This window comes from Vipera berus, assembly GCF_964194415.1.
Source record: "Vipera berus genome assembly, chromosome: 3".
In the NCBI taxonomy this organism is placed as follows: Eukaryota; Metazoa; Chordata; class Lepidosauria; order Squamata; family Viperidae; genus Vipera; species Vipera berus.
This window is the reverse complement of record NC_138204.1, coordinates 93,183,881-93,208,886: the sequence shown is the minus strand read 5'-3', so window position 1 is coordinate 93,208,886 and position 25,006 is coordinate 93,183,881. Positions and strand designations below refer to the sequence as shown.

General features: G+C 37.2%; 1 protein-coding gene across 2 annotated transcripts in view; it reads right to left on the bottom strand.

The window, feature by feature from the left end:
- The window catches only part of NTNG1 (netrin G1), a gene marked incomplete at its 5' end in the record, with an annotated part of 247,964 nt that overhangs the window by 14,174 nt on the left and 208,784 nt on the right, over nucleotides 1-25,006 (bottom strand). For both annotated transcript variants that reach the window (XM_081324960.1, XM_081324961.1), the window contains one exon: nucleotides 17,030-17,167. In XM_081324960.1, the coding sequence (XP_081181086.1) occupies nucleotides 17,030-17,167 (138 nt within the window). The remainder of the gene's footprint in view (nucleotides 1-17,029; nucleotides 17,168-25,006) is intronic.

Sequence of the window (25,006 nt, the reverse complement as noted above, 5' to 3'; positions counted from 1 at the left end):
TTCAGCCTCAGTATCAGGAATAGATATTTTTTCCCAACACCACTAAATTAAATTATATAGGATCTCCATGTTTGCTTTTTATTTTAGAAGTAAAACATATATTTATTTATTTATTTATTTAATTCGATTTATATACCGCCCTTTTCCCGAAGGACTCAGGGTGGTTTACAGGGCAGATTAAAACAATACAATATATACAAGTTAAAATAAAAAATAAATTAGATAGCCCCCCAAAATAAAAAATAAATAAAACCTTTAAAACCTTAAAAACCCTCAGTCCAGGCCGGCAAGCTTGAATAGCCAAGTCTTTAGGTCCCGGTGAAACGAGCGAAGGTCGGGGGCCATCCGGAGTTCCACCGGCAGCTGATTCCAAAGGGCAGGCACGCCCACCAAGAATGCTCTCCCCCTGGGTGCTACCAGCCGGCACTCCCTGACCGGCAGCACCCTGAGGAGACCCTCCCTGTGGGAGCGCAAAGGACGATGGGAAATTGATGCTGGCTGCAGGAGCTCCCGAAGATATATAACCATAGTATAATCCACTTCCAAAGACAGAAGAAATAAATGCATGCACATGACTAAGCATGCATCAGATGATGCCTGTTCTCCCTGCTGATTTGTATTTTGTTTGATTATTTTCAATATTAGTTTAGCTTCCAGAACAACACAATATGCACATGAATTTAAAATAACCGAAATATGAATTACATTTACGAATAATGTAATAAAAAAAAGAAAAGATGATTTTTTTTCCTTCAAGGTATACATGGCTTATAACTTACAGGTATGGCATCATACATAGGAAGCACATCCTCGCTAAGATTTAATCGCAGGATAGGTAACCTGGAACTCACCAGATAGGCTGGATGAAATGGGATTCTAAAATATTTGATAATATCAAATAGCCTTTTCTTGCTCTAAAACAGCAAATACAGGAACAGGTGAAAATAAAATACCATGACACAGATATAGTGTCTGGGCTGGTATAAAGAAAGGAGATTAAATGGAATGAACTTGTAATAGAGCAATACAGAGGTATAATTGTGCCACTCTAAAATACCTTTATTGAAGTTAAACTGCCTAGATTTAAGCCATATAAAGCAGGAGTCCCGAACCTATGAGTCTTGGCTCAGTACCGGGCCGTGGTCTGCTGGCTAGCAAGCCATGAAACAGGCTGGCCAGGGCATGCATGCCTGTGCATGTGGTCACCCCACTTGTGCTAGTGCTGCTGCCACTGCGACAACACGGCTCCATGTGGCAAAAATGGGGCGGTGCTAGTGTCACATGGGTGCTAGCACCTCCCCGTTTGCGTTGCATGTACTCGTGACCCCATTTGTGTGTGCACATGCACATGTGTGTAAAAATGCTTCCCCCTGCCTTTCCCTCCAGTTGTCCCACCGAGAAAGGTTGGAGACCTCTGATATAAAGAGAGCTTTCAAGTTCCAGATCTGGCCAAGAGTTCTTAATTCATGTTGTAGATTAACATATAATCTAACATTAACATGGACTGCCTTTTAAGAGTGCCCGGAAATTTCAGCTGGTACAAAATGAGACAGTGTGGGGAGATAGATGTGCTGCTAGTGGTCCCTGAGTGGCACTGGTTACCAGTTTACTTCCAGGTCAAACTCAAAATGCTGGTTTTAGCCTTTAAAGCCTTTCACGGCATGACTATCTGAGGGACTGTCTCTCTCATGTTGTTTCAGCCTGCCCCATTAGACCCGTCCGAGGTTACCATCAGCTGGGACCTGAATTTGGTGGGTCCCAGGAAATGTGCCTTCTTTGTCATGGCCTCATGGAAAATTCTTCCCTTGAAAGGTAGATTAGCTCCATCCTTTTTGTCCTTTTGGAAGACCCTCAAGACCTGCTTAGCCATGGAGCTCTCAGGGAACTGGAGATTTGCTTAGATGGTTCCATTGTTGAGGTGGTCAGTTTTATCCTTTCTTTGTCTAGGGCAGACATGTCAAACTCACAATGTCACGTGATGTCACGCAACATATCAGAGCTTTTTCTCCATTGCCGGCAATGGGGTGGGCGCGGCTTTCACGTGATGCATCTGGCCCATGGGCCGGCAGTTTGACACCCCTGGTCTAGGGGATTGTATATTTGTTTTGTATACTATTTACTTCTTAAAACAGCTTTCTATATTTATCATAACTGCTCTTTCTATATTAGTGGTTTTCATCTGATTGTTGTGTGTCACCCAGAGTTGCTTTTGATAAGATGGGCAGCTATACCAATTTCATAAATAAATAAATAAATAAAACATTTACAAACGAATGAAGCAATATACAGGTGGTCCTCGACATGTGGTCACAATTGAGTCCACAATTTCTGTTGCTAAGTGAGACATTTGTTAAATGAGTTTTGCCCCATCTTACAACCTTTCTTCTTGTTAAGTTGTTGTTAAGTTGTTAAGTGAATCACTGCAGTTGTTAAATTAGTAACATGATTGCTAAATGAATCTGGTTTCTCCATTGACTTTGTCAGATGGTCACAAAAGGAGATAACATGACTCCAGGACATTGCAACCATCATAAATATGAGTCTGTTGCCAAGTGTCTGAATTTTAATCATGTGACCGTGGGGATGCGGCAATGGTCATAAGTGTGAATAATGGTCATTGATCACTTTTTTCAATGCTGTTGTAACTTTGAACAGTCACTAAACAAACTGCTGTAAGTCGAGGATTACCTGTACAATACTTCACGTTTTCCACTTGTTTCCATCTTCTACAAAAATAAGAACTGCCATAGATACTGACACATGCTTCCCTTCACATGATTTATAATAAGCTGCTAAATACATTGGGGTCAGTATGTGCTTCCTTGCCTGCAATTCCTATTAAAGATTCTGAACAATGACTGTGATAATGTGTATTATCCTTCTCTGTGGGCGCTCCGGAGCTGTGGAATCAGCTACCGGTAGAGCTCCGGATGGCGCCCGATCTTCGCTCCTTTTGTCGCGATCTCAAGACGTTTCTGTTTGTACAAGCCGGCCTACCCTGATGGGGATTGGTGGGGTTTTTTATTTTTTGGTTTCTTAATTTTATCTTGGGGTTTTATAATTGTATACCAATTGTTTTAACTTGGGCAATCATTTAATCTCTTTTTAATGTTTGTATTTAGTATTTTATTCTGCCCTGTGAACCGCCCTGAGTCCTCAGGGAGAAGGGCAGTATAGAAATATTATTAAAATTAAAAATTAAAAAAAATATTATGGAGTCACTGACCTGCATAGCTTAGGAAAGGAATTAATCATGGAAATCTTGAAGTCTAGCAAACGTGTACTGAGTAGACAAGCTCTCCGATCCAAATAAATTAAAATATCTGCTTATCTCCCTAGATGTCTTTAATTATTGGTTTGCAGAATGTAGAGACTGCAGCATTAGAAGAACTCTAAACCTGCTTCTTTAGTACTTCTAGTGGTAACTTGGTACTCACCATTTTGGTTCCGGAAGGTGCGATGAGTATCTAAAACAATGAGTACATAAGGAATAATGTAGTGGGTCACAAGGCAGCCGACACCGACAAGTTATAGCTTGTGCATTGAGTACCCAACCAACTATGAATACTGGGACAAAATGTTCATGTCATAGTGCATTGAATACCAAATTCGATGAGTTTCAAAGCAGTTGAGTACTACCGGTAGTATATGTGAATGCCTAAGCAAGTACTTTCAAAACTTTTGGTAAGTCTGATAAAACACCAGCATTTGACACTTCATTTTTTGATTTAAACTGGACTAAAATCAGAAGTGGTCACACCGAAAATATAAGTAATAGATGAATCAGCAAATATTGCTAAGCACATTGATTTGTGCTTTAGATTGTAAGCCACCCTGAGTCTTCGGAGAAGGGCGGGATATAAATGGGATTAAAAAAAACAGCTAACCTGAATAATTAAAAGCAATAAACAATAAAATTCAATGAATAATAAACATTTAATAACATTTAATAGGCTGTATTAACAGAGGGATAGAATCAAGATCAAGTGAAGTACTAATACCACTTTACAATGCTTTGGTAAGGCCACACCTGGAATACTGCATCCAGTTTTGGTCACCACGATGTAAAAAAGATGTTGAGACTCTAGAAAGGGTACAGAGAAGAGCAACAAAGATGATTGGGAGGCTAAAACATATAGGGAACAGCTGCTGGAATTGGGTATGTGTAGTTTAACGAAGAGAAAAGTGAGGGGTGACATGATAGCCTTGTTCCAATATCTCAGGGGCTGCCACAAAGAAGAGGGAGTCAAGCTATTCTCCAAAGCACCTGAAGGCAGGACAAGAAGCAATGGATGGAAATTAGTCAAGGAGAGAAGCAACCTAGAACTAAGGAGAAACTTCCTGACAGTTAGAACAATTAACCAGTGGAACAAACTGCCTCCAGAAGTGGTGAATGCTCCAACACTGGAAGTTTTTAAGAAGAGACTGGACAGCCATTTGCCTGAAATGGTATAGGGTTTCCTGCTTGAGCAGTGGGTTGGACTAGATGACCTCCAAGGTACCTTCCAACTTATTATTATTATTATTAGTGAGCACAGCACAAGATATTGTGGGCTGTTCCCTGACACCACTGGATGACATCGCCAGGGCTCGTTGCCTTGGAAGAGTGAGGAAGTTTCTCAGGGATGACTCACACCCTGGACGGTATCTCTTTACTCTCCTACCATCCAGTAGGAGATATAGGAATATAGCCAGCCGTACCAACAGGCTAAAAAATAGCTTTTATCCATGGGCTGTTAGGCTTTTAAATGGGACATAATCTTATGCAGAATTGACTTGGGAGGCCGGTGTGTGGTGTAGTTGGTTCACATAGTGTGGTGGGATGGAGGGTTTGTTGTCACTGTGTGTTGGGGGGAGAGAGCACGAGGGGAGGCTCAGCTAATCTCAATGTACACATGTTGTACTTTGACAATAAAGGTTTTTATTATTATTATTATTATTATTATTATTATTATTATTATTATTATTATTATTATTATTATTATTATTATTATTGGAGGAATTAAAGCCATTTGTTAATTTGGGCTAATTGTCTATTTTTGTTTATGTTTTATTTTTTAATTGGTGAATTAAACAGAAACCATATTGTAGGAGAAGGGAGGTAGTCTTTCCCTAAGTGCTATAGCAATAGCACGTAGACTTATATACTGCTTCACAGCCCTCTCTAAGTGATTTACAGAGTCAGCATATTGCCCCCAACAATCTGGGTCCTGGGATATCTAGTAACATACAGAGGATGCCAGTTGATCCAGAGAGATTATTCTGAGAAATCGCATTATTGCAGCAGACTTCCCAAAACAAATCTGGAGGTTTTTTTTTTTGGGGGGGGGGGGGGCTAACAGATTGCTGCTTTGGCTAGGGTTACTGCATCTCCCACACACAAACTTTTGTCAGGTAGAAACAGAGGCATCTTCTCCTTCTCCTGTAGAAAAAGCAAAGAGAGAAGAGTAGAAGCAGTAAAAATCCAAATGACCAGCAGGTGGTAGCAAAAAGCTAAAAGGTATCATTGGTGCTTGCTCTTGTATCTCATTGTTGCCACCTAAGGTTCCCTTTAGTCCTAGACTAGGGAGAGAGGGGCAGACAGGAAGGAAGATAAGAATGGTTGCAATGGCAAGACAGAAATAAATTTGAAACTCAGCTACTGCTGTACAATAGTCAGTTGTATGTGCAAAATAATATGAGCCATTCTGTGCAACAGCATGTAAGGAATGAGATGTCAACTCCAAAAGTTAACTCTTCAGTCAGGATGTTAGAGGACGCAATTTGACTTTGGATCAACAGTTATGGCTTTCTATGGTGCTTGATATTTGAAAACAACAACAACAACTTGGCAGTTTTTCTGGGTCCAAAGTCAAACGATGGAAAGTATATAATAAAAGTGTCTGCAGTTGGATGGATGATAGTCTGTTTTAGTCAAATAATACAATGGTACTGGATTCTACTCCTAGATAATAGTCTATTCCCAGGTAAACTGCACTGAATTCAGTGTAACTCATATTGAGTGAACCACATAAAAGTGTGTTTGTTGGACTTAATGAAATGGCCCTATCAATCTTTCAAACAAACCTCTGATTCTCCAAATCCAATCTTATTTCTTAGAGACAACACAGACAAACTGTCTTCTTTTAAAAGAGATCAGCTTTTTAACCCACCTACCCCCTCTCCACATACTTAAAGTTTCAGCAGAAGCATCTTTAAAGCGTAAAAGAAAAGTTAATTTTTAAATACTAAACTGGATTATCTGCCAAACTTACTACAGAGAAGCATCTCATTAACAGAACACCCTGCTGAATCATCGCCTGCTGGTAGATTTCTTTTAATGAGAATGGAGTATGTATTTCTGCTCTCAACCTGCTCTTCAGACCAAAATCTATGCATCATTTTGTATATATGATAATGGGATACCAACTGGAGATCTGTATTCGTTATCCCAGCTGGGGGTAGAAGGACACAATTGGTAGTTTGTGCTTATATCTGGAACTGTTAGCATCTGATACTCAAAAGAGCAGTCTGTTTTTATATTCATGCAGCCCAATCTTAAATATTTTTATAAAGCGATAAGACACTGTGCTCATAGGGCTTAAATGTAAAATGATAATAAGTTTGCAACATTATTTTTCTTGCATCTTGGCAACAATATTCCGCTTGGTATTGAAATAATCCCGAGAGAAGATATTAAAGAGATTCAAATTGCAGTTCACTTTTTTTAAAAAACAGACCTGGTTTAAGATTGCCTTGACAGTAACCTTCACATTAATTTCTCCCTCAGCTTCAATGTTTCCAGTTGCTCAAACATAAGATGTATGGTTTGTTTTGAATGCACCTCTTAACATATTACACTTTGGACTACTTTTACCAGAAATTCAAATTAAACATGCCCGTGTTCCTTTGCATGTTTTTGTTTTTCTTCAATAGGAGCCATGGGAAACCACAAGTGTATTTCAGATCTCATATTTGTTTGAGTAGAAGGTAATTTTCCCCCCTCTCTCCAATAATTTTGTTTGAAGTGTATATACTGTGAAAGGGGGGGGATGAAGGGGGAAGACATTGCATAGTTTCAGAATAGAAGCAGACATGCTTTAAAGGAAGAAGCTACTTCTGCCTTACTGAAATGAAGGAATTAGAAAAAAGTATGGTTGGAGTCCATCAATGGGGGACATCCTTGGTCCCTGGACTTGAAATACAGTTTTTGTGTCCTCATTTTTAATGAAGTAGAAACAATGTAGAAACCCTTTCCTGTTTCAATGCAAGCAGTCATCTATCTTCTCTTTCCCTTCCAGCCCCTGCCCACTTTTTTACTCTCCCTATGTCCATCTCAGATTCTCCAACCCCTTCCATCTCTCTTCCTCCTCTTCTCTCTTTGCTTTTTCTACAGTGCGAAAAGGAGAAGATGCCTCTGTTTCTGCCTGACAACAGTATGTGTGTGGGAGATGCAGTTGTGAACTTCATTCATTTTAGAAAGAGGATTTACAGTCAGGTAACCGCAATGAGCAGTTATTAATTCATATTGATTTATGTTCCTTTTTTGAAGCATGGAATCAAGCTTGTAAGCCGCCCTGAGTCTTCGGAGAAGGGCGGGATATAAATGGAATTAAAAAAAAAAATATTGATGGATGTGCATGCAAAAATCTCCAAATTGGTTGAAGTTGGAATTGTTAGCCCTTGGTGGACAAATGGGGAATCTGTTCACGAGTCCAGTTCTGGCCTTTGCTTGCTTCCAGTTTTGGTTGGGAAAGAAATAATCACATTTGGGATTCTATTTCTTTAAGGCAAATAATGTAACATTTTTTTGCAAAATTTATAGTGCACCTCTTGCTCTCATTAACTCCTTCCCCATCAAGACACTAAACAGTATTGAGGAGCTGAAGTCCAAAGGTGGTCATGAAGAGAGCTCTGTGCTCACACTTGACCCAACTCATTTCATTTTTATTTTTGTACCATTCTGCCTGCCCCAGCCCTTATCAAACAATACCGTGAAAATTTTAAAACTGGCATTAAATGTAAATACCATATTACGAGAACATTTGCTTTGCTGAATCACAATAAGCATGGCCAAATTTAAAAAAAAACAGAGAAAGAAAATCAAAGTCCCCTTTAACTTTCTTCTGTGCCTCTTTAAAATTCTCCTGCTGAATTCTCTCATAATAATTTAATTTAACTTAATCATCCTACTTTTATTTAATATTCTTGTAGATTAGTTTATTTGCCAGTCGCAGTTCTGGATTCATACATACCGTTATATTTTTTTCACCCTCTCCTAAGCCAATGAGTGAACTAATGAAGTGAAGCACAGCTTATATGTAAAGAATGTTTTCAGTGGGCAGAAAAACATTTTCAAGGAGGCTTCTCACCTGTCATTCTACAGTGGCGCTGGGCCTGCTTGCATATGCTCAAATGAACAATGAATAATTCATTTCCATTAATGACATGATAAGCTTTCCCTACAGTTTATCTCCAGTCAAACACAGATTAAAACAGCAATTGCTACCAAGCAGTATGTTTTATTTCATGTGCAAAAAAAGAAGTCTCTATTTCTTCGTAAGCTCATTCTACATTTTTATTCTGAGCTGTTGCTGATGGCCATATCCTGCATTAAAATATTTATTATTAAGTTATCAAGTATTACCCATTTAAATATTACAAGCATCCTAAGAAACAAACAGGCTTCTTGTTTGATTGATTTCATGAAGTTGTTAATACACAAATGCTAGAAACTGCCAGTTATTCTCAGGTATCATTGATAAATTGATAAAGAAAACTGTCTTTGACTATCTATTTTGTGATGATCTGTTAATCACCCTTGGGATTTGCCAAACTATTCTTTTAATGGAGAAAAATGGGAAGTGCATTGTAAATGCAATGTTGCTGTATGTTTGTAAACATTTCTGTGCTGAATAATGTTTTGTATAGGTCTGTCAAAAGTCTAAAATAGTGGTATTCAGTCTCCAGAATAGCTATATAAACTTCTACCCAGCCTAGCTACTGTCGAACTTTGAGGTTTGGTCATTCAGGTTTTTCCCCACGTAGAATTGGAGGTATCAGGGCAGCGAGATTTCGTCAAAACATTGCCCTGATACCTCCAATTCTATGTGGGAAAAAACCCAAATGACCACACATCTACACACACACACACACACACACACACACACACAATCTTGAATATTTGAATATTCCACTGAGATAGGAAGTTTCAATCATTCAGAAACTTATGCTATGCATGAATTCAAGGTAGCACACTTATATTTTGTAGATCACAGAAGCAGTTGTATGCCTGATGATAAGAGCATGATACAGTTGTGTATTGACCATCATCCTTTCAAAAGGGTAACATAATTTTTTCATCGGTTCTTTACAATAGCTTAATGTATGTATGTAATGGCTTTTGATTTGTGACTCTACATGTATCCATCACTCATTATAAGTAAAAAAAATATTTGAAAAAGGAGAAGTATCCCTCTGTGACACAAATACAAAGCTCGGGACAAACCCAAAGCTTCATATAAGGTCAGAAGAGCAGCAGTCAAAATATATAACTTCAATAAAGCAAAAATATGTAATTTAATATCAGGCCTGGATGGTCCATTTTTCTTGATAAACTTAATATTTCTTTTAACTTCTGAAGGAAGAGTTGGGTACTTTGTATTAAATTTGGGCAGTTGATCAAGCCCATCTCAAAATCCAGAGAAGTCTGATTCAAACCCCAACATTTTTGTTATTGGGATATAGTATCAAGTACACAAGGTACTCATATCACCAATCTGTATAAAATATTTTTAAATTGGCAACATCTAGTTTATTTGCCTATTCTGATAGTGTATTTCAAGGTCTCAGGCAGGAAAGTGTCTTTCTCACTTCAATAATCTGAGATTACCCTAATGAGAGTTATCCTACAGCAGAATACGGTGTCATCTAAAGTGGAGAAGAGAAGGACAGAAATAAGGTATGTTTATTCCTAATCTGTGCTTGGATATAGCTAAAAAAATCCACTCTACCTTTACTGCAATGATGTCATCTGGTTATTGTATTTCAGTATGGTATAACCCATTATCTCACTCATGGCATAGTACGATGATTGAACTTAGCGCAGTAAAGTTGACAGATGACATTGTAGAGAACTGATGATTATAATTCACTTAACTTCTACACTACTGTCTCACTGGCTCAGACATGCAGGCCTTCTAGGCTAGAGTCAACTTATTGAACCAGCCTATGGGGCATATTTTGTAGTCCAACTGGCATTAAGCCATTATATAATAACTTCCATTAAGTCTGTCTTCATTTGAAAATGTAATGCCACTTGACCAATTCTCAAATGCAACTTTCAGGCACAATCATAGTAGATAACTCAGCTACCCATTTTCTTAGGACAACATCTTGGGTAATTATGTTCCTGTTGACTTAGCTTGCAATGGGCTAATAAAAATGCAATTTTCTACATCATAAAAACTGCTTTATTAATTTGATTTTTAGCCAAATAAATTAAGGTTGCTATTATTTACAAATAGATCAACTGGAAAATAACTTCTACTAAACAAACCTATAACATTGTTCTAAGAATTATTATTAATACATATACAAATTTCACTCTTTGGTTCTCTTTTCCAACCAATTATAAAATAGATTCCAGCTTCCCCATAAAGTTCTATATTCCTCTGCACTTCCTTTTCAACTTGTACATGGACAATTTTAACAGTCCATAGTTATCTTCATGTTTATTTGTACCATGTATGTACCACATACGCATACTTTTTCAGGTCAGCACATGCATAAGGAAATTGAACTATTAACTCTCAGGGATGAATTTTCACTGAATATACTGTATATCTACATGAATTTTCACTGAATATACTGTATGTCTACATGTACATCAGGCTTACGGTGAGCAACAGTATGCCAAAAGCATAAGAAGTATCAAGCAAAAAAATAAAATAAAAAAATAGGAAGAGATAAAAAGAAAGAATATTTAGTTTATACTATTTTGTTTACCATTTCTCTCCTTGGTGGAGCAGTGGGCTAATGCCTCCTTAAGTAACACCAGCTGCCTGCAATTAGTGCAGGTTCGCATCCCACCAGGCTCAAGGTTGACTCAGCCTTCCATCCTTCCGAGGTAGGTAAAATGAGGACCCAGATTGTTGGGGGCAATAAGCTGACTTTGTAATAATGCCGCTTGGGGTGTGTGTGAAAGCCCTAATAAGCAGGCATATACATAGAATGAAGGCTACTGCTATGTTTGTAAGCCGCCCTGAGTCTTCGGAGAAGGGCGGGATATAAATGGAATTTAAAAAAAAATATATAATTCTATCCACCTGCACAAGTTTTTTTTTAAAAAAAACTATTAAACATTTACAGGTAGTCCTTGACTTACGACAGTTCATTTAGTGACTGTTTGAAATTACAACAGCACTGGAAAAAGTGACTTATGACCATTTTTCACACTTATGACCATTGCAGCATCCCCAGGGTCATGTGGTTTACATTCGGATGCTTGACAAGTGGTTCATATTTATGATGATTGCAGTGTCCTGGGGTCATGTGATCACCTTTTGTGACCTTCTGATGAGCAAACTCAATGGGGAAGCCAGATTTATACTTAACAACAGTGTTAATAATTTGACAGTGATTCACTTAACAAATGTGTCAAGGACAGTTGTAAAATGGGGCAAAACTCACTTAACAAATTTCTCACTTAGCAACAGAAATTTTGGACTTAATTGTGGTCGTATGTCAAAGACTACCTTGTATTTAAAACTGCATTTTGTGGGAATGTGTCAGGAGTTGAACTATTCCTGATTTCAGAGTGTTCTTCTTCCTTACATCAGAGGTTAGTAGTCATGCTTTCCAGATTTTAATATGGGTTTTAGACAAGGAAGTTGTTACTTTGCTCTTATAATTGAATGGAACATAAGAAACTCTTAATTTCTTCATGTAATGTAGTATATACTGTAATGAAATACCATTTTGACTTAAAAAGTTAAAAAATTGTACAGAATATGTACAATTGTGGAGTTTTTAAGTGCTACTAACTGGAATCTTTTGATAGTATTATGCTAATAGTTTCTAATTAATCTGAAATCTTCAACAAATTCTCTCCAGATGAAGCTTTCAAACCGATGAAGCCAGATGATGTTCACTGTCAATCTGTAATAGCAAGTGAAAAACATTCTCTGGTTCTTAAGTTGCCTTGAATTGTCACTTTGGAGAAATAATTAATAGCCTGTGTGAAGTCTCACTGTAAGTGTAGCATAGGAGATACATTTGTGATGAGTAATACTAACATGAAATTAAAATAGCAAGACAAATCTGAATCTTTCCAAGGAAAGAAAAGTAGCTGCTTAGTCAAGAGGTATCGGAAGGGGAAAACATTATTACAGCTAAGGATCAGCTTTTCTATCTCAGGGGCTAAGGAATGGGATGAAGACAACATTATTGGGACGTGGGAGAAAAGCATAAATGGGCAAGGTAACTTTGTGCAAGCAAGAAAAAAATCTTAGTCAACTAAACTGAATTGAGATTTGGCAGTAAACACTTAGTATAACTAATCATGGAAGCAAACTAGACAGAAACCTGTTGTAATAGATTAGTTCTGATCACGTGCTTAAGAGTATCTAGGCTGCTTCTAAATAATGCCAGTGTGTGGACAAGCCCACATGAAGCCATTCTAGTGCTATTTGTTGAATAGCTTCTTGGGAAAATCATCCAGAATTTGGCTCTTCTCTGGAAGATCCTTTGACAGGAGACAGAACCAAGACATTTAAAATATCTAAATTTAAAATTTTCAGATGAATTAACAATTTTGTTAAAGAGGCCGAGTATGTAACCATGTTCCCCTCTGTCTTGTAAATGTATAGATTTATTGTCTACACTTATTAATCCTCTACTGTAATATGACGATGATGGCAAAACAATTTCCTGATATAAGTCCTACTTAAAAAAAAGCAAAAGGCAGGTTAAGTTGCTTCTAAATGCTATGCTTGTCTCGGTACTACTTCTTGTTTCCTAAATTACTGCTTTAGTTTTAAAATTGTTATATTGTGATAGTAATGTCTTGTAAGCTGCTGGCAGAACTTGGATCTGAAGTTGGGATACACATTTTTTAACAATAATTCTATTAAGATTTTTTTTAAAAAAAACCAATAAAAGATAATGCAAAGATTATACAAAAAAGTGTACAAAAGCAAAACTGTAAACTCCCATTTAGAAAGCAATTTTCTCCACCCATCATGCCAAGTGCATACATAATCTCTTCACCTCATCTTAATTAACAACTATAAAACTCCTCATCCCATAACTCAACTCTAATAGTAGATCAAGTAACATCTTCTTGTCCAATTAGCAGCAAAAAGTCCAAACAGAACTCTAAAATATGAACATTTATCAACATATATAAACCTTAGCATTCTGTGTCTCAACTCTTAGCTGTAAGCAAAACTCCATTTAGAAGAAGGCACAAAAAGATCCCAAGAACCCAATGTAAAGAAACAAAACAAAGTTTTGCATCAAAAACCCCAAAATAATTTCTCCTTTAAAAAAGACAAGCACCAAGATACATTTTCCCATACCAACAATTCCAAAGAAAATCACTCTAAATAGTAACATAACCCATTTAAATAAACATTCCATATCTCACTTCTGGGACAGACATTCCAACAAAAGCTGAGGTCTTTTATTTCAATCATTTCATGTCCTCTCCGCTCCTGTTACCCCCTTACAACTGCACTAAATAAGGCTGGGTAATTGATTGGGATCAGGAGCTGCCCAGAGCTGGTTAGATTTGTGGCTATATTAAATAAATAATGGTTTAGCTTTGGCCACCACTGGGCTAAGGATCAAGGGTTTGCTTTTCAGCCCTTAGGGAAGATTTCTTCAGGGAATTTTTATCACACATTAAAGAGACTCTGTTGTTGCTGCATGCAGTGATAAATTTCCCTGAGAAATAGATAAAGCTGAACAAGAAAAAGAGTTTATTATCCAGATAAATCCAGGATTAAATAATATGGTACTAGGAAATAGAACCATAGCTTGCAGATGCTGTATTGTTTGACATGCTTGCTAATCTATATGAATTTGAAGTTTTCTGCTTAACAACAAATCTGTGATATTTGCATGTTTTAAGAGTGGGAATGAATACTCAATACACCTGCAGACACCCAAATATCAACCCAACTAGTTCTTTTGATGCTTGCCATGTTCTCTGCCACCATTTATAATATGCATTATATTAAAGTAATTTATTTCAGATTATACTACCACTGCCAAATAATGAGACAAGTTGTCATGCTGTAACATGTAGCATGAAAATCCAAGCTTCTCTTATAACTAGGATTCCAAGAATATCTATGCACCACCTGAGTTCTCAAATGCATTCTTAGACAATAAAAAAGGGTAGTTGCAATCCATTGCAATCCACTTCTTAGTGCCTATTTGGCCAGAAAAAAAGAGACAAATGCTAAGACGGAGTATGACGTATTTTCCTTCTTTATCACAGAAGTTTTATAAGAGTAATCACAACAGTCTCCCAAATATACCCGCTAATCCTAAAGAATCAGAGTTTAGCAATTTATGGAAGGAAAAAACAAATGTACATTTGTCAGAAAAACAAATAAATCCACCATCTCATAATTTCAGTCCTTCCTTGTCTGTCTCTCTCTGAGTATCTTCAAGAGATATTCCAGAACCACACAAGTATCTTTGACAGAGTGAATGCTGCTTAATTTTAATAGAGAATATAAATGCAATTTTGTTCAAGTTAAAAAGTTCAAACTCAGCAGTAAATGGCTTTATACTTTACAATAAAGTATAAATAAATAAATTGCTAATCATTTGAGGGGTTTGGATTGTAATATATATTTCCATCTGTGCAAAAAGACATATCATGCTAGAACAAATGCTTTTAGAGTAGAATAGAATGGGAACTACACGGGGATAGGCCTTGACGTACGATCACTTGTATAGCAACTCAAAGTTACGATGGCACTAAAAAAAACCCGACTGGTACTTCCACTTACAACTGTTTCAGTGACTCTATCATGTGATCAAAATTCAGGTGCTTGGCAATCAATATGTATTTACGTTGGTTGTGGTGTACTAGGGTTATATGATCACCATCTGTTATTTACCCAATTTGCTTCCATTAAGTAACGTCAATGGGGAAAGCTGGATTTACTTAACAATTATGTGATTTACTTAATGACTGTGATGATTCACTTAATGTTCACGACAAACAAGATAATAAAGCTGTGCGTGACTCATTTAATGACCACCTCACTTAGCAACAGAGGTTCTGGTCCCAATTATAGTCATACGTCAAGGATTACCTGTAGTTTCAGAAGTATACATATCAATTCAGAAATCATACTGTTCTCCTAAGAATTAATTCATTTCTGCACCACTTTATAAGATTACTCAAAAAGCATTCATGAATAAGTGGGCATAATCTATTACTGTTATTTTAGAAAGGGTCAATGGAAGAGTCTGAGTTTTTAATCTAAAATCACCTACTGAATTATGATAGAGCTAAGTTTTCATTTGGTTACTTCCTGGTTTCAATCATACATTCCTAGTCTTAAGTGACACCAACTCTTATCTTCTTACTGACTCCAACCATTATGCAACCTTTGCATTCAAGACAGATTAAATTTGCCTGCACCCTCTCTTGGAGGATGACTTGCTCAACAGTCCTATATTTGGCATTGCCTTCGTCACTTTTGTAGAGCTGAGATGCATCCAAAGAGATGAGAATGAAGAGAAGTTGAATATATCCTGGAAGATGAGGACGATTCATGTGATAACCACACAACAGAACTAATGAGTAACCAATAAGTATGAAGAAAGAGCACAAATAAAATAGAAATGAAAATATATTAGCATACATCATGCACAACTTCAGATAAAAGAGCACATCAAATTACAACTTCTTTCTGATAACTCACTATGATTAGCTAACCTTAACATTATCTTGACAAAGTGTTTGTTTGTAATTTGGCCAAGACAACTTCCATTGTAAATTGTGGAACTGTTGTATTCTAACTGGATACAGTTGCATTTTACCTACCTAAAACTCCATTCTTGCTTCTGTTTCTCAAATAGCCTGCTGGTGTTTTTTTTCTGACTGGGTTGAAATGCAACAACACTGGCATCAACACATAAGCGGTCATCCAAAATTTGTGCAGTGCATTTTCATTACTTCTCACACACTTAACCATAGTTGTGACTTAGGAATAGCTCACATATTCCTTTCCATCCTTTCTTTTCTTCTTTTCATCAAAATTTCTCTTTTTCCTTCCTAGCATTTCCCAGGATCAGCTTTAGGTTGATATAATTAAGTAAACCCTAGAGCAGTTTTACAAACCTGCTTCTGATATTGCTTTCAATTGTTAGTCAAACTTTGCCCTGAATCTGATGAAGACTGAAGTAACTGTGGTTGGGAGGTTGAACAAGACTAGATCAACATGGATTCCCCTTGTTTCAGTAAGCACTTCTGGAACCAATAACCCTTATATTACCTGGAGCAATTTAAACACAGTTAGATTCATATGGGGGTGGGAAAAGCAAACCGTAAACAGAACTACACCCAAAGTGAGGCTTCATTGAGAGAAATGGATTCATTCATGACCTCAAATTTCCAGAAAAGGTAAATGCAAAGACAGAAATGCACATGCATATTAGTGTATCGTGTTTATGTTTCCGGTATGCATTTGGAACCAGGACACAAGAAACTATAGCTCATCATAGTTCCATTGACTAGAGTTGGCAAGACACCAATACGTGCTATTTTTGGTTCAACAGTGCTCCAAGCATTAACAGCAAGAAAGGAAAGGGGCACTTACACAGCGTATTAAAACAAATGGATTGCATAGCCAATTTATTGCCTTTGTTGGAATGCTCTCATTAGACTTCGGGTTCAGGCAGGATACATTTGGAAAGCTGGCTATTTTTAAAATTAGTCTGGCCTTGTGGGGCTGAGCATGCTGGCACGGGGAAGCACAGGCAGCAAGGGATGGGAGGGGGCAGAAGTAGGGCAATTACTTACATTGACAACCCTGGTTGTGCCAGTTATATCCCCGCAGACACTTATCACACTTAGTCCCTGTTGTTCCCTGCTTACACTCACAAATTCCTTTTTCATTACAGCGATCATGGACTGAGCCCAAACGGTTACAATTACATTCTGCAGAAACAAGATAACATAACATAAACTCATTGCCAGGGGTACATGGTCATAAGTAATGCATCAATGAAATGGGCAACAAGGTTCACTTTGTAAATATAATGCAGGCTTGAGGCATTTAGGTCTTTTAGCTGATCCTGGGTTTCATTAGCTCCAAGCAGCATAGGTAATGGTCAAGTTATGGCCAATGCTGAAATATAATGATTGGTATGATGTAGTTCAACATCAGCTGTTAGGACCATAGATCTCCATCTTTAAACCATTTAAAGATGATGGAAAAGGAAAAAAAAACATGCATGAAAACCTGCTTGTTAATCAGTTTGCGATATTAGCCTTTGACTAAAGGATATCTGTAAATGAGCCACATCATGAATTTAAGGTGGATTCCACCAATCACAGCACCACAAAATCACAGCCCTTTCTTCTTTCCCACAAAAGTGAAGGGATTAAGATTGAAAGAGACGGGGAAAGAAAAGGCCTGATGATATTTTCCCTGTTGTACTTTGACATTAAAAATGAATTCTTATGTGTAAATGGTGGCAACTTAATGAATGATTTTCATGATGGAGTAAAAAGATGGTGTAGAATTAAAACAAGAAATGAAGCCACTGCTGTCTTCAAACATAGTTACTATCCAATCTCATCTTCATGTTTTTTAAGATTTGTTTTAATGAACATCAGATAAGCTAGCCATTTAAAAAAACTTCAATATATCATCAAGTAAAATACATCTTAAATGACTAAAATAGAGAAAGTAAGGTTCCCTCCTCTGTACATACTGTAGCATTGAATAATTTCTGTACGCAATGGAAAGATACCTTAAGCATTTCCAGAGTAGTCTTTCTTAATAGTCAGAAGGACTAATTTAATTTATCCACAGCATTTTAGTGTTTATAAATTACTGGTACTGGATTTTGGGTTGTTGTTGTTGTTATTTAGTTGCAGTCAGTGAGATGTTTAGATGGATTTGGAATGTTTATACATCTATCGAGTCCTTTCCAAGGATTATTATTATTTATTTATTCAGGTCCTGTGCTAAGTACATCAGGCTATTTTTATCCATTTAAGACTGATTTTTTTTCAGGTCTTCCTATAATGTTTGGAGTCAGGTTTTCTTTGCTCTTCCTTTTTTTCTCCAGTCATCTGGTGATATCCAACTGATTGTGGTCTTTGCTGGATTGTTACTCACTCATGTGGAGCACATGTCCAGCAAAGTGCATTCTTCATTCAAGGCTATTATTATTATTATTATTATTATTATTATTATTAAAATATTAACCTTTCCTAACTTGGAAATCTAAGATAAATAGTAGCAAGACTGAGATTAAAACTGCTAAGTTTGTAAAGCCGCCCTGAGTCTTCGGAGAAGGGCGGGATATAAATGGAATTAAAATAAAAATAAATAAAATAAATAATATTTAAGAAGATTACTTAGCAGGATTTTAGTTCAAACCTAGTTTTTCTGTTATTGTATTAAACATAGGGACATTGAGGTGGACAATGGTTGACCTTATGCCTATTTTGAAAATAACACTTATCTCATTAAATATTGCACTGGTTGCAACACTTTTAATTTTAGGTTTAAGAAATATATACTCATATTTGTTCCACCTTTCACCTCTAAATCTCTGAGTAATCCCACTGGAATAGCATAATAACATTTAGATCAACCCTGATTAAGGGTTGCCCCAGTAAGGAAAGCCATCAGTAGGAAGGAAACAATGAAGGGGAAGCCTATTTTAGGGATTGATTAGGTCGCTCGGAAAATGGTGCTCGCTTCTGAGACGAAGCCAAGCAGCCCAGAGACACTGAAGGGCAGAGTACATGATCTTTGCCAGAAGTGGGGTGGGAAGTAGGCAGTGATGGAATTCAGCCAGTTCCCACCAGTTCAGTAGAACCGATACCTAACTTTTTGTTGAGTTCGGTGAACCGGTTATGATAAATTTGAGTCTCCACTCCTGCCCTTCCTATCTCTGGTTTTTCCAAGTTTTTCTTCAATCTAGTCTTGCCGCTTTCATCTCCTCAAGGTGATGGAGGAAGTTCTTCAAAGCACTGATTGAAGCTGAGACCTCCTCCATTACCCTGCAAGCAGAGGCGGGGGGGGGGGGGCGGAAGGCAGGTGATCCGGATGTGCTGTATGGCGGCAGCAAGCAGAGGCAGGCTGGGGAAGGCTGTCCATTTTGTATCAAGTAAATGTTAAAGAACGTTAAACAGTATGGCAGCAAAAATTCAGCATAGGGGAAAAAAAACCTGTTTTTTTTGAGACGCCACATTAGTGTGCATTCACACGCCTCCAATCCCCTTGCTTGCTGCAAAGCCAGATTGGAGTCTTTGGGATGCTCCTTCCAGCCCATTTTGGAGCCAGTCCAAAAGCGAAGGGACTGGTTCCCACCCCACCTGATCACTGCAGGGCTTCATTTCCAAAGACCCTCTGCACAGATTCCAGACAAAACTCCGGGACTGAAAAAAGCAGCAACCTGAGCGAAGGGCTGTTCAAAGGAGGAGGAAGAAGGAGAAAGTGGAAGAAGTCACTACCAAACAAGCAAGGCACGACAGGTGTTGGAGTGTGGTAGGCCTGGCTGTGGGGCCCCTTTGGCATGGTAAGCAGTTGTGGTGTGTATGGTTGAATTGGTTATTAAATTATTTGAATCCCACCACTGGAAGCAGGGGGCCTGAGGAGAGAGTGGAATGTCATTGCAGCATTGTGTGGTTAGTTATAAGAGCGAATGACCACGGGGATGCTGCAGTTGCCATAACTTTGAAACAGAGTCATATGTATCCTTTCAGTGGCCTTTGTAACTTCAAATGGTTGCTATGTGACAGATTGTAAATGAGGTCTACCTATATATTACACTTTCATTTTTTCTCTAAACTAAAATGTCCAGGCATTTGTAACTTTTCCTTGATAATTCTGGTTGCTTTCTTCCTAAAGTTTACCAGTTCCATAGAACTATAGAGTATTCCATGTGGGGCACACATGGATTATTTTTTTTTAAAGAAATTATAGTATTAGCAATAAAGCTAAAAGAGGCCCTTTCAAAAGTAGCCTTTTAGGAGGCTGTTGGTCATTCTAATGGATGCAACAAAAGTTTGCCTTAATATTTTTTTCCTGTTTGATAATTGAGAAACCAGATTTAATTTATGGCTGTAAATTCCCAGTCCCTATTGTCAATAACTGTACAACATTTATCAACTTGTACTGTTTTAATGCAGTTTGAAACAACAGAAGTATTTTTATTGCATTTTCCCTAGATCAGTTTCCTCTTTCATTTAATTCTTGTTATTGGTTTTTCTGGAATTTTTTCCCTTTAAGAATTTGATTTTGATTACAAATACTCCTGTGTGGATGGAATTTATACTTTGGGGTAATAATAAGTTTGCCTACACTTATTAAGTAGTAAGATCCCAAAGTATTTCTTTTGAATTCATGATGTGTGAAAAGCATTATTATTATTATTATTATTTAAAAAACATTGTTCCATTTATGTTTGTTTACTGGAATTTGATTACAAATCAGCAAGAGGAGAAGAGGAAAAGCAGAAAGCTAAAAGGTGATAATTCTACACCGCAAATAGAAAAAAGTTTAAGGAGAATTCATTCTAAGTAGCAAATATTACCTGTTGTGCAATTTTTCGGAATCTATGAATTGCAAATGACACAGTATGTGATTTGAGAGTTACTATAAATTCAGAATAATAATGTAGCACAGCCTCATTTAGATATCTGTCACTCTACACTACAATCAGGGGATAATTCTTTTTATATAATCTGAACTCCCAAGCCCATAACTAAATGAAAAAGAAAAGTTTTGCCAGGTCTTTTCCAGCTGAAGTAATGCTGAACCACATAATTTTGCTAAAAATGCTGATTGTCCCTCCAGTTTTTCTAGAAAGGATACAACCTGCCAATAATTTAAAACAAACATTAATGTTACGATTGCTCTCTATTTTAGAAATATTGTTTACAATACTAAAATTACTTTTTCAACCATGGCTGAACATAAGACTTGCTTTTCAAGTAAAACCATTTTTTTTCCTAAGAGCCAGTTTAGTCAGCTTTTAGGAATTGTGCAAGCACAACCTCTTACACATTGATGCTTCTGTCATGACTGTGGATGTGCACAATGCACATCAAGTTCCTAGCACTACTTAGATAATAGAAGCTGACCACGGGAACTGGATTTAAAGTTACAGTCCAATGCCATCTGCTTGGAAATATGAACAAAATGAATGTGTGTAAACACAACTCACATAGCGAAGGAGGATCATCAGAAACTAAAATGATAAAAATCTACATTTTAAAAATATTTCATTATTTATAGGACCATGTACATTTTGTATTTTCATGCACTCCAAATAGTTCTTCGGTTTTTAATGAAGTTGCTTGTTTAGATGTCTGTAGACAAGTGCACTGTGATGCTTTCATGTACTGTAATTCTGATCACACACTGCTAAATACATGATAGCTGTTGTCACTGAAACTTACTAAAGGAATGTTGCAAACATTGGATTACAGATTATAATTTAAGCACTGCTATATCCCAAAGGTTTCTAAATTTCATTAAAGCACAGCTTTATTAATGTTTTGAGGTCATTTTGAAACCCATTTCTAAAAATGCAACCAGTGGAATTGTTGAGAATACTTCTCTTCCTGAACATTTCCTTTTTTCTTTTCTTTCATTTGTTTGCTAAACGAAAGTAAAATGTTGTTTATTGCCTTGGATAGTGTTTACTTTAGGAAGGATATGTGCTGACTGAAGCAAAGTCAGTATTCTCTTGACTTACAAGTGAGTTTAATCAGGTTCAACAGGACTTATTATCTACTAAGAATCTTGGGATTTCAGGATAGTACATCACAAATCTTTGGTATATACTCAGAAATGCTAAGGCTTAAAAGGAATAATTAATCTCATGATTGCTAAGTCTGTTTATTACAGGTAATCCTCGATTTACAACAATTCACTTAGTGACCATTCAAAGTTACAACGGCCCTGAAAAAAGTGAGTTATGACCATTTTTCATACAACCGTTGCAGCATCCCCATGGTCACGTGATCAAAATTTAGATTCTTGGCAACTGACTCATATTTATGATGGTTGCAGTGTCCTGGGGTCATATGATCATCTTTTATGACCTTCTGACAAGCAAAGCCAATGGGGAAACCAGATTCATTTAACAACCACATCAATAACTTAACAACTTCAGTGATTCACTTAACAACTGTGGCAAGAAAGGTCGTAAAATGGGACAATATTCACTTAACAAATGTCCCACTTAGCAACAGACATTTGGGGCTTAATTGTGGCCGTAAGTCAAGGACTACCTGCAATAGCTTCTATTCTTGGTGTAAGCAGATCTATAGAGAAGGTGGGATTCAGCCCTTGCACAAAGGAGCTATAGGGGAAAGGAGGCAGAAATCAGACTACATCATCAGAAGTTGAATGGTTTGGATTAGATTTAAGTCAAATTGTTTCAGGTTCTGAAACAATTGCATCTTATCTTGCTTTAAATGCATTCACTAATCTGTCCATTGCAATAGCACCTTTTTAAAAAAAAAATCCCATTTATATCCCGCCCTTCTCTGAAGACTCAGGGCGGCTTACAATCTAAGAAGCACAAATCAATGTGCTTAGCGAAAGCCTTCATTCTATGTATATGCTTGCTTATTAGCGCTTTCGGGGGGGCGCCGCCCAAGCGGCATTTTTACAAAGTCACCTATTTAATACTAATTATATTCAATTCTTATTTTTTTATTTTTCCAAGATAAGTCCTTAAAGCCATTTATGCTATATTGGTGGAGTTTCCTCACATTCAACATTACTGAGCTTGAATACCATTAAATCCTCTCTCCTACTGGTAGATCAAGGTGCATTTCTTTTCACTAGGAATTAGAAAGCCAAAATGCCTCACCTGTATTAGCTGGTAATAAGTAGATGAGTCTTCTATTTGAGCTATGCATTGAGATGACCAGGTCAAGAAAAGTGGTTGTCATGTTTCTTAATAATTGTACACAATCAATTAATTCAACGAGATACTTTTTAAAAAATGTTTTGTTGTTGTTAGCTGCGAAGTCGTGTCCGACCCATCGCGACCCTATGGACAACGTTCCTCCAGGCCTTCCTGTCCTCTACCATCTTCTGGACTCCATTTAAGCTCATGCCTACTGCTTCAGTGACACCATCCAGCCACCTCATTCTCTGTCGTCCCCTTCTTCTCTTGCCCTCAATCTTTCCCAGCATTAGGCTCTTCTCCAGTGAGTCCTTCCTTCTCATTAGGTGGCCAAAGTATTTGAGTTTTAGCTTTAGGATCTGGCCTTCTAAAGAGCAGTCAGGGTTGATCTCCTCTAGGACTGACTGGTTTGATCGCCTTGCAGTCCAAGGGACTCGCAGGAGTCTTCTCCAGCACCATAGTTCAAAGGCCTCAATTCTTTGGCTCTCAGCCTTTTTTATGGTCCAACTTTCACTGCCATACATTGCAACTGGGAAGACGATAGCCTTGACTATACGCACTTTTGTTGACAGAGTGATGTCTCTGCTTTTTAGTGTGCTGTCTAGATTTGCCATGACTTTCCTCCCAAGGAGCAAGTGTCTTTTAATTTCTTGGCTACAGTCCCCATCTGCAGTGATCTTGGAGCCCAGGAAAATAAAATCTGTCACTACCTCCATTTCTTCCCCATCTATTTGCCAGGAATTGAGAGGGCCGGATACCATGAATGTTACCTAGCCTCATTTCAAAAATTGTTGATAAAACATCCCATAATTCAGCACCATTTTCTGTTTTTTATGAAAGTATCTGAAAATGTATCACATCTTGATTCCTCTCATCAATTTGTTTAATATGCAGATTACTGTGTTTTTATTGTAGAAAATACATTTTTAAAAATGGCTACAATAATGAACCTCGCTGGAAGCAATAAAATGCACTGGAGTGATAGGTACAATTATAATTCAAGTATGAAATGGTGTAAGTAAAGTACATTCATAAATAATATACAAATTTTTCTGATGTATAGTTGAAAAAACCATATTGAATGGTTTTCAAGAGATCTTTTTAAAAAGATACCTTGCTATCTAAAATCAACATAATGCTATATTTTTAATAATCTGTATTCTTTAAATGTGTCAGTGTTTAACTTGAAAATATATCATTGATTCCTAGCCAGTGTTTGTAGATAAGTGGTGGTCTGTAGCTCAAGTGTTCGGAGAAGGGCGGGATATAAATGTAATTTAAAAAAATGCTCTTATGGTAAGATTTCCATTACACTGCATTTAATTAACAGCATTTTATTTCAAGCTCCAAAGAAGTATGCACTATCTTCCACTTATGTCTCCAGAATGCTGTCATATCAAGAAGTAATAATGATCACTGATAACTAATAATGATCACTGATTTAAATTCATGGCAGGATGGCAGTCCAGAAGACCTTCTGATCCATTAAGGTATGGTAGTCTAAGAAGATTGGAAGGTAGAATGAAGATCCCAAAGGCGCTTTTTCAGGAGGCAAATGGACTTCCTTGTTTTTCTTTGAAGACGTCTTCAAAAAACAACAACAAGAAAGTCCGGATGCCTTCTGAAAAAGCACCTTTGGGACAACCATATCTGGATGATGGAGAGCCTCCATAGACATGGAGGATGCAGATGATAATAAGGATGGTAGAAGTAGTAATAGTGTTAATAACACCAATTGTTATAGCACATTACTTAGAAAACTTTCTTTACTCTTCAGCTGTAGAAACCAGATAGTTATCAAGCATGTGACAAATTCCAAGTTGGATTTCTACATAGACAACTCTTTTGGGAGGGAAATTGTACTTTGGATATGAAGTTCATCATATTTACT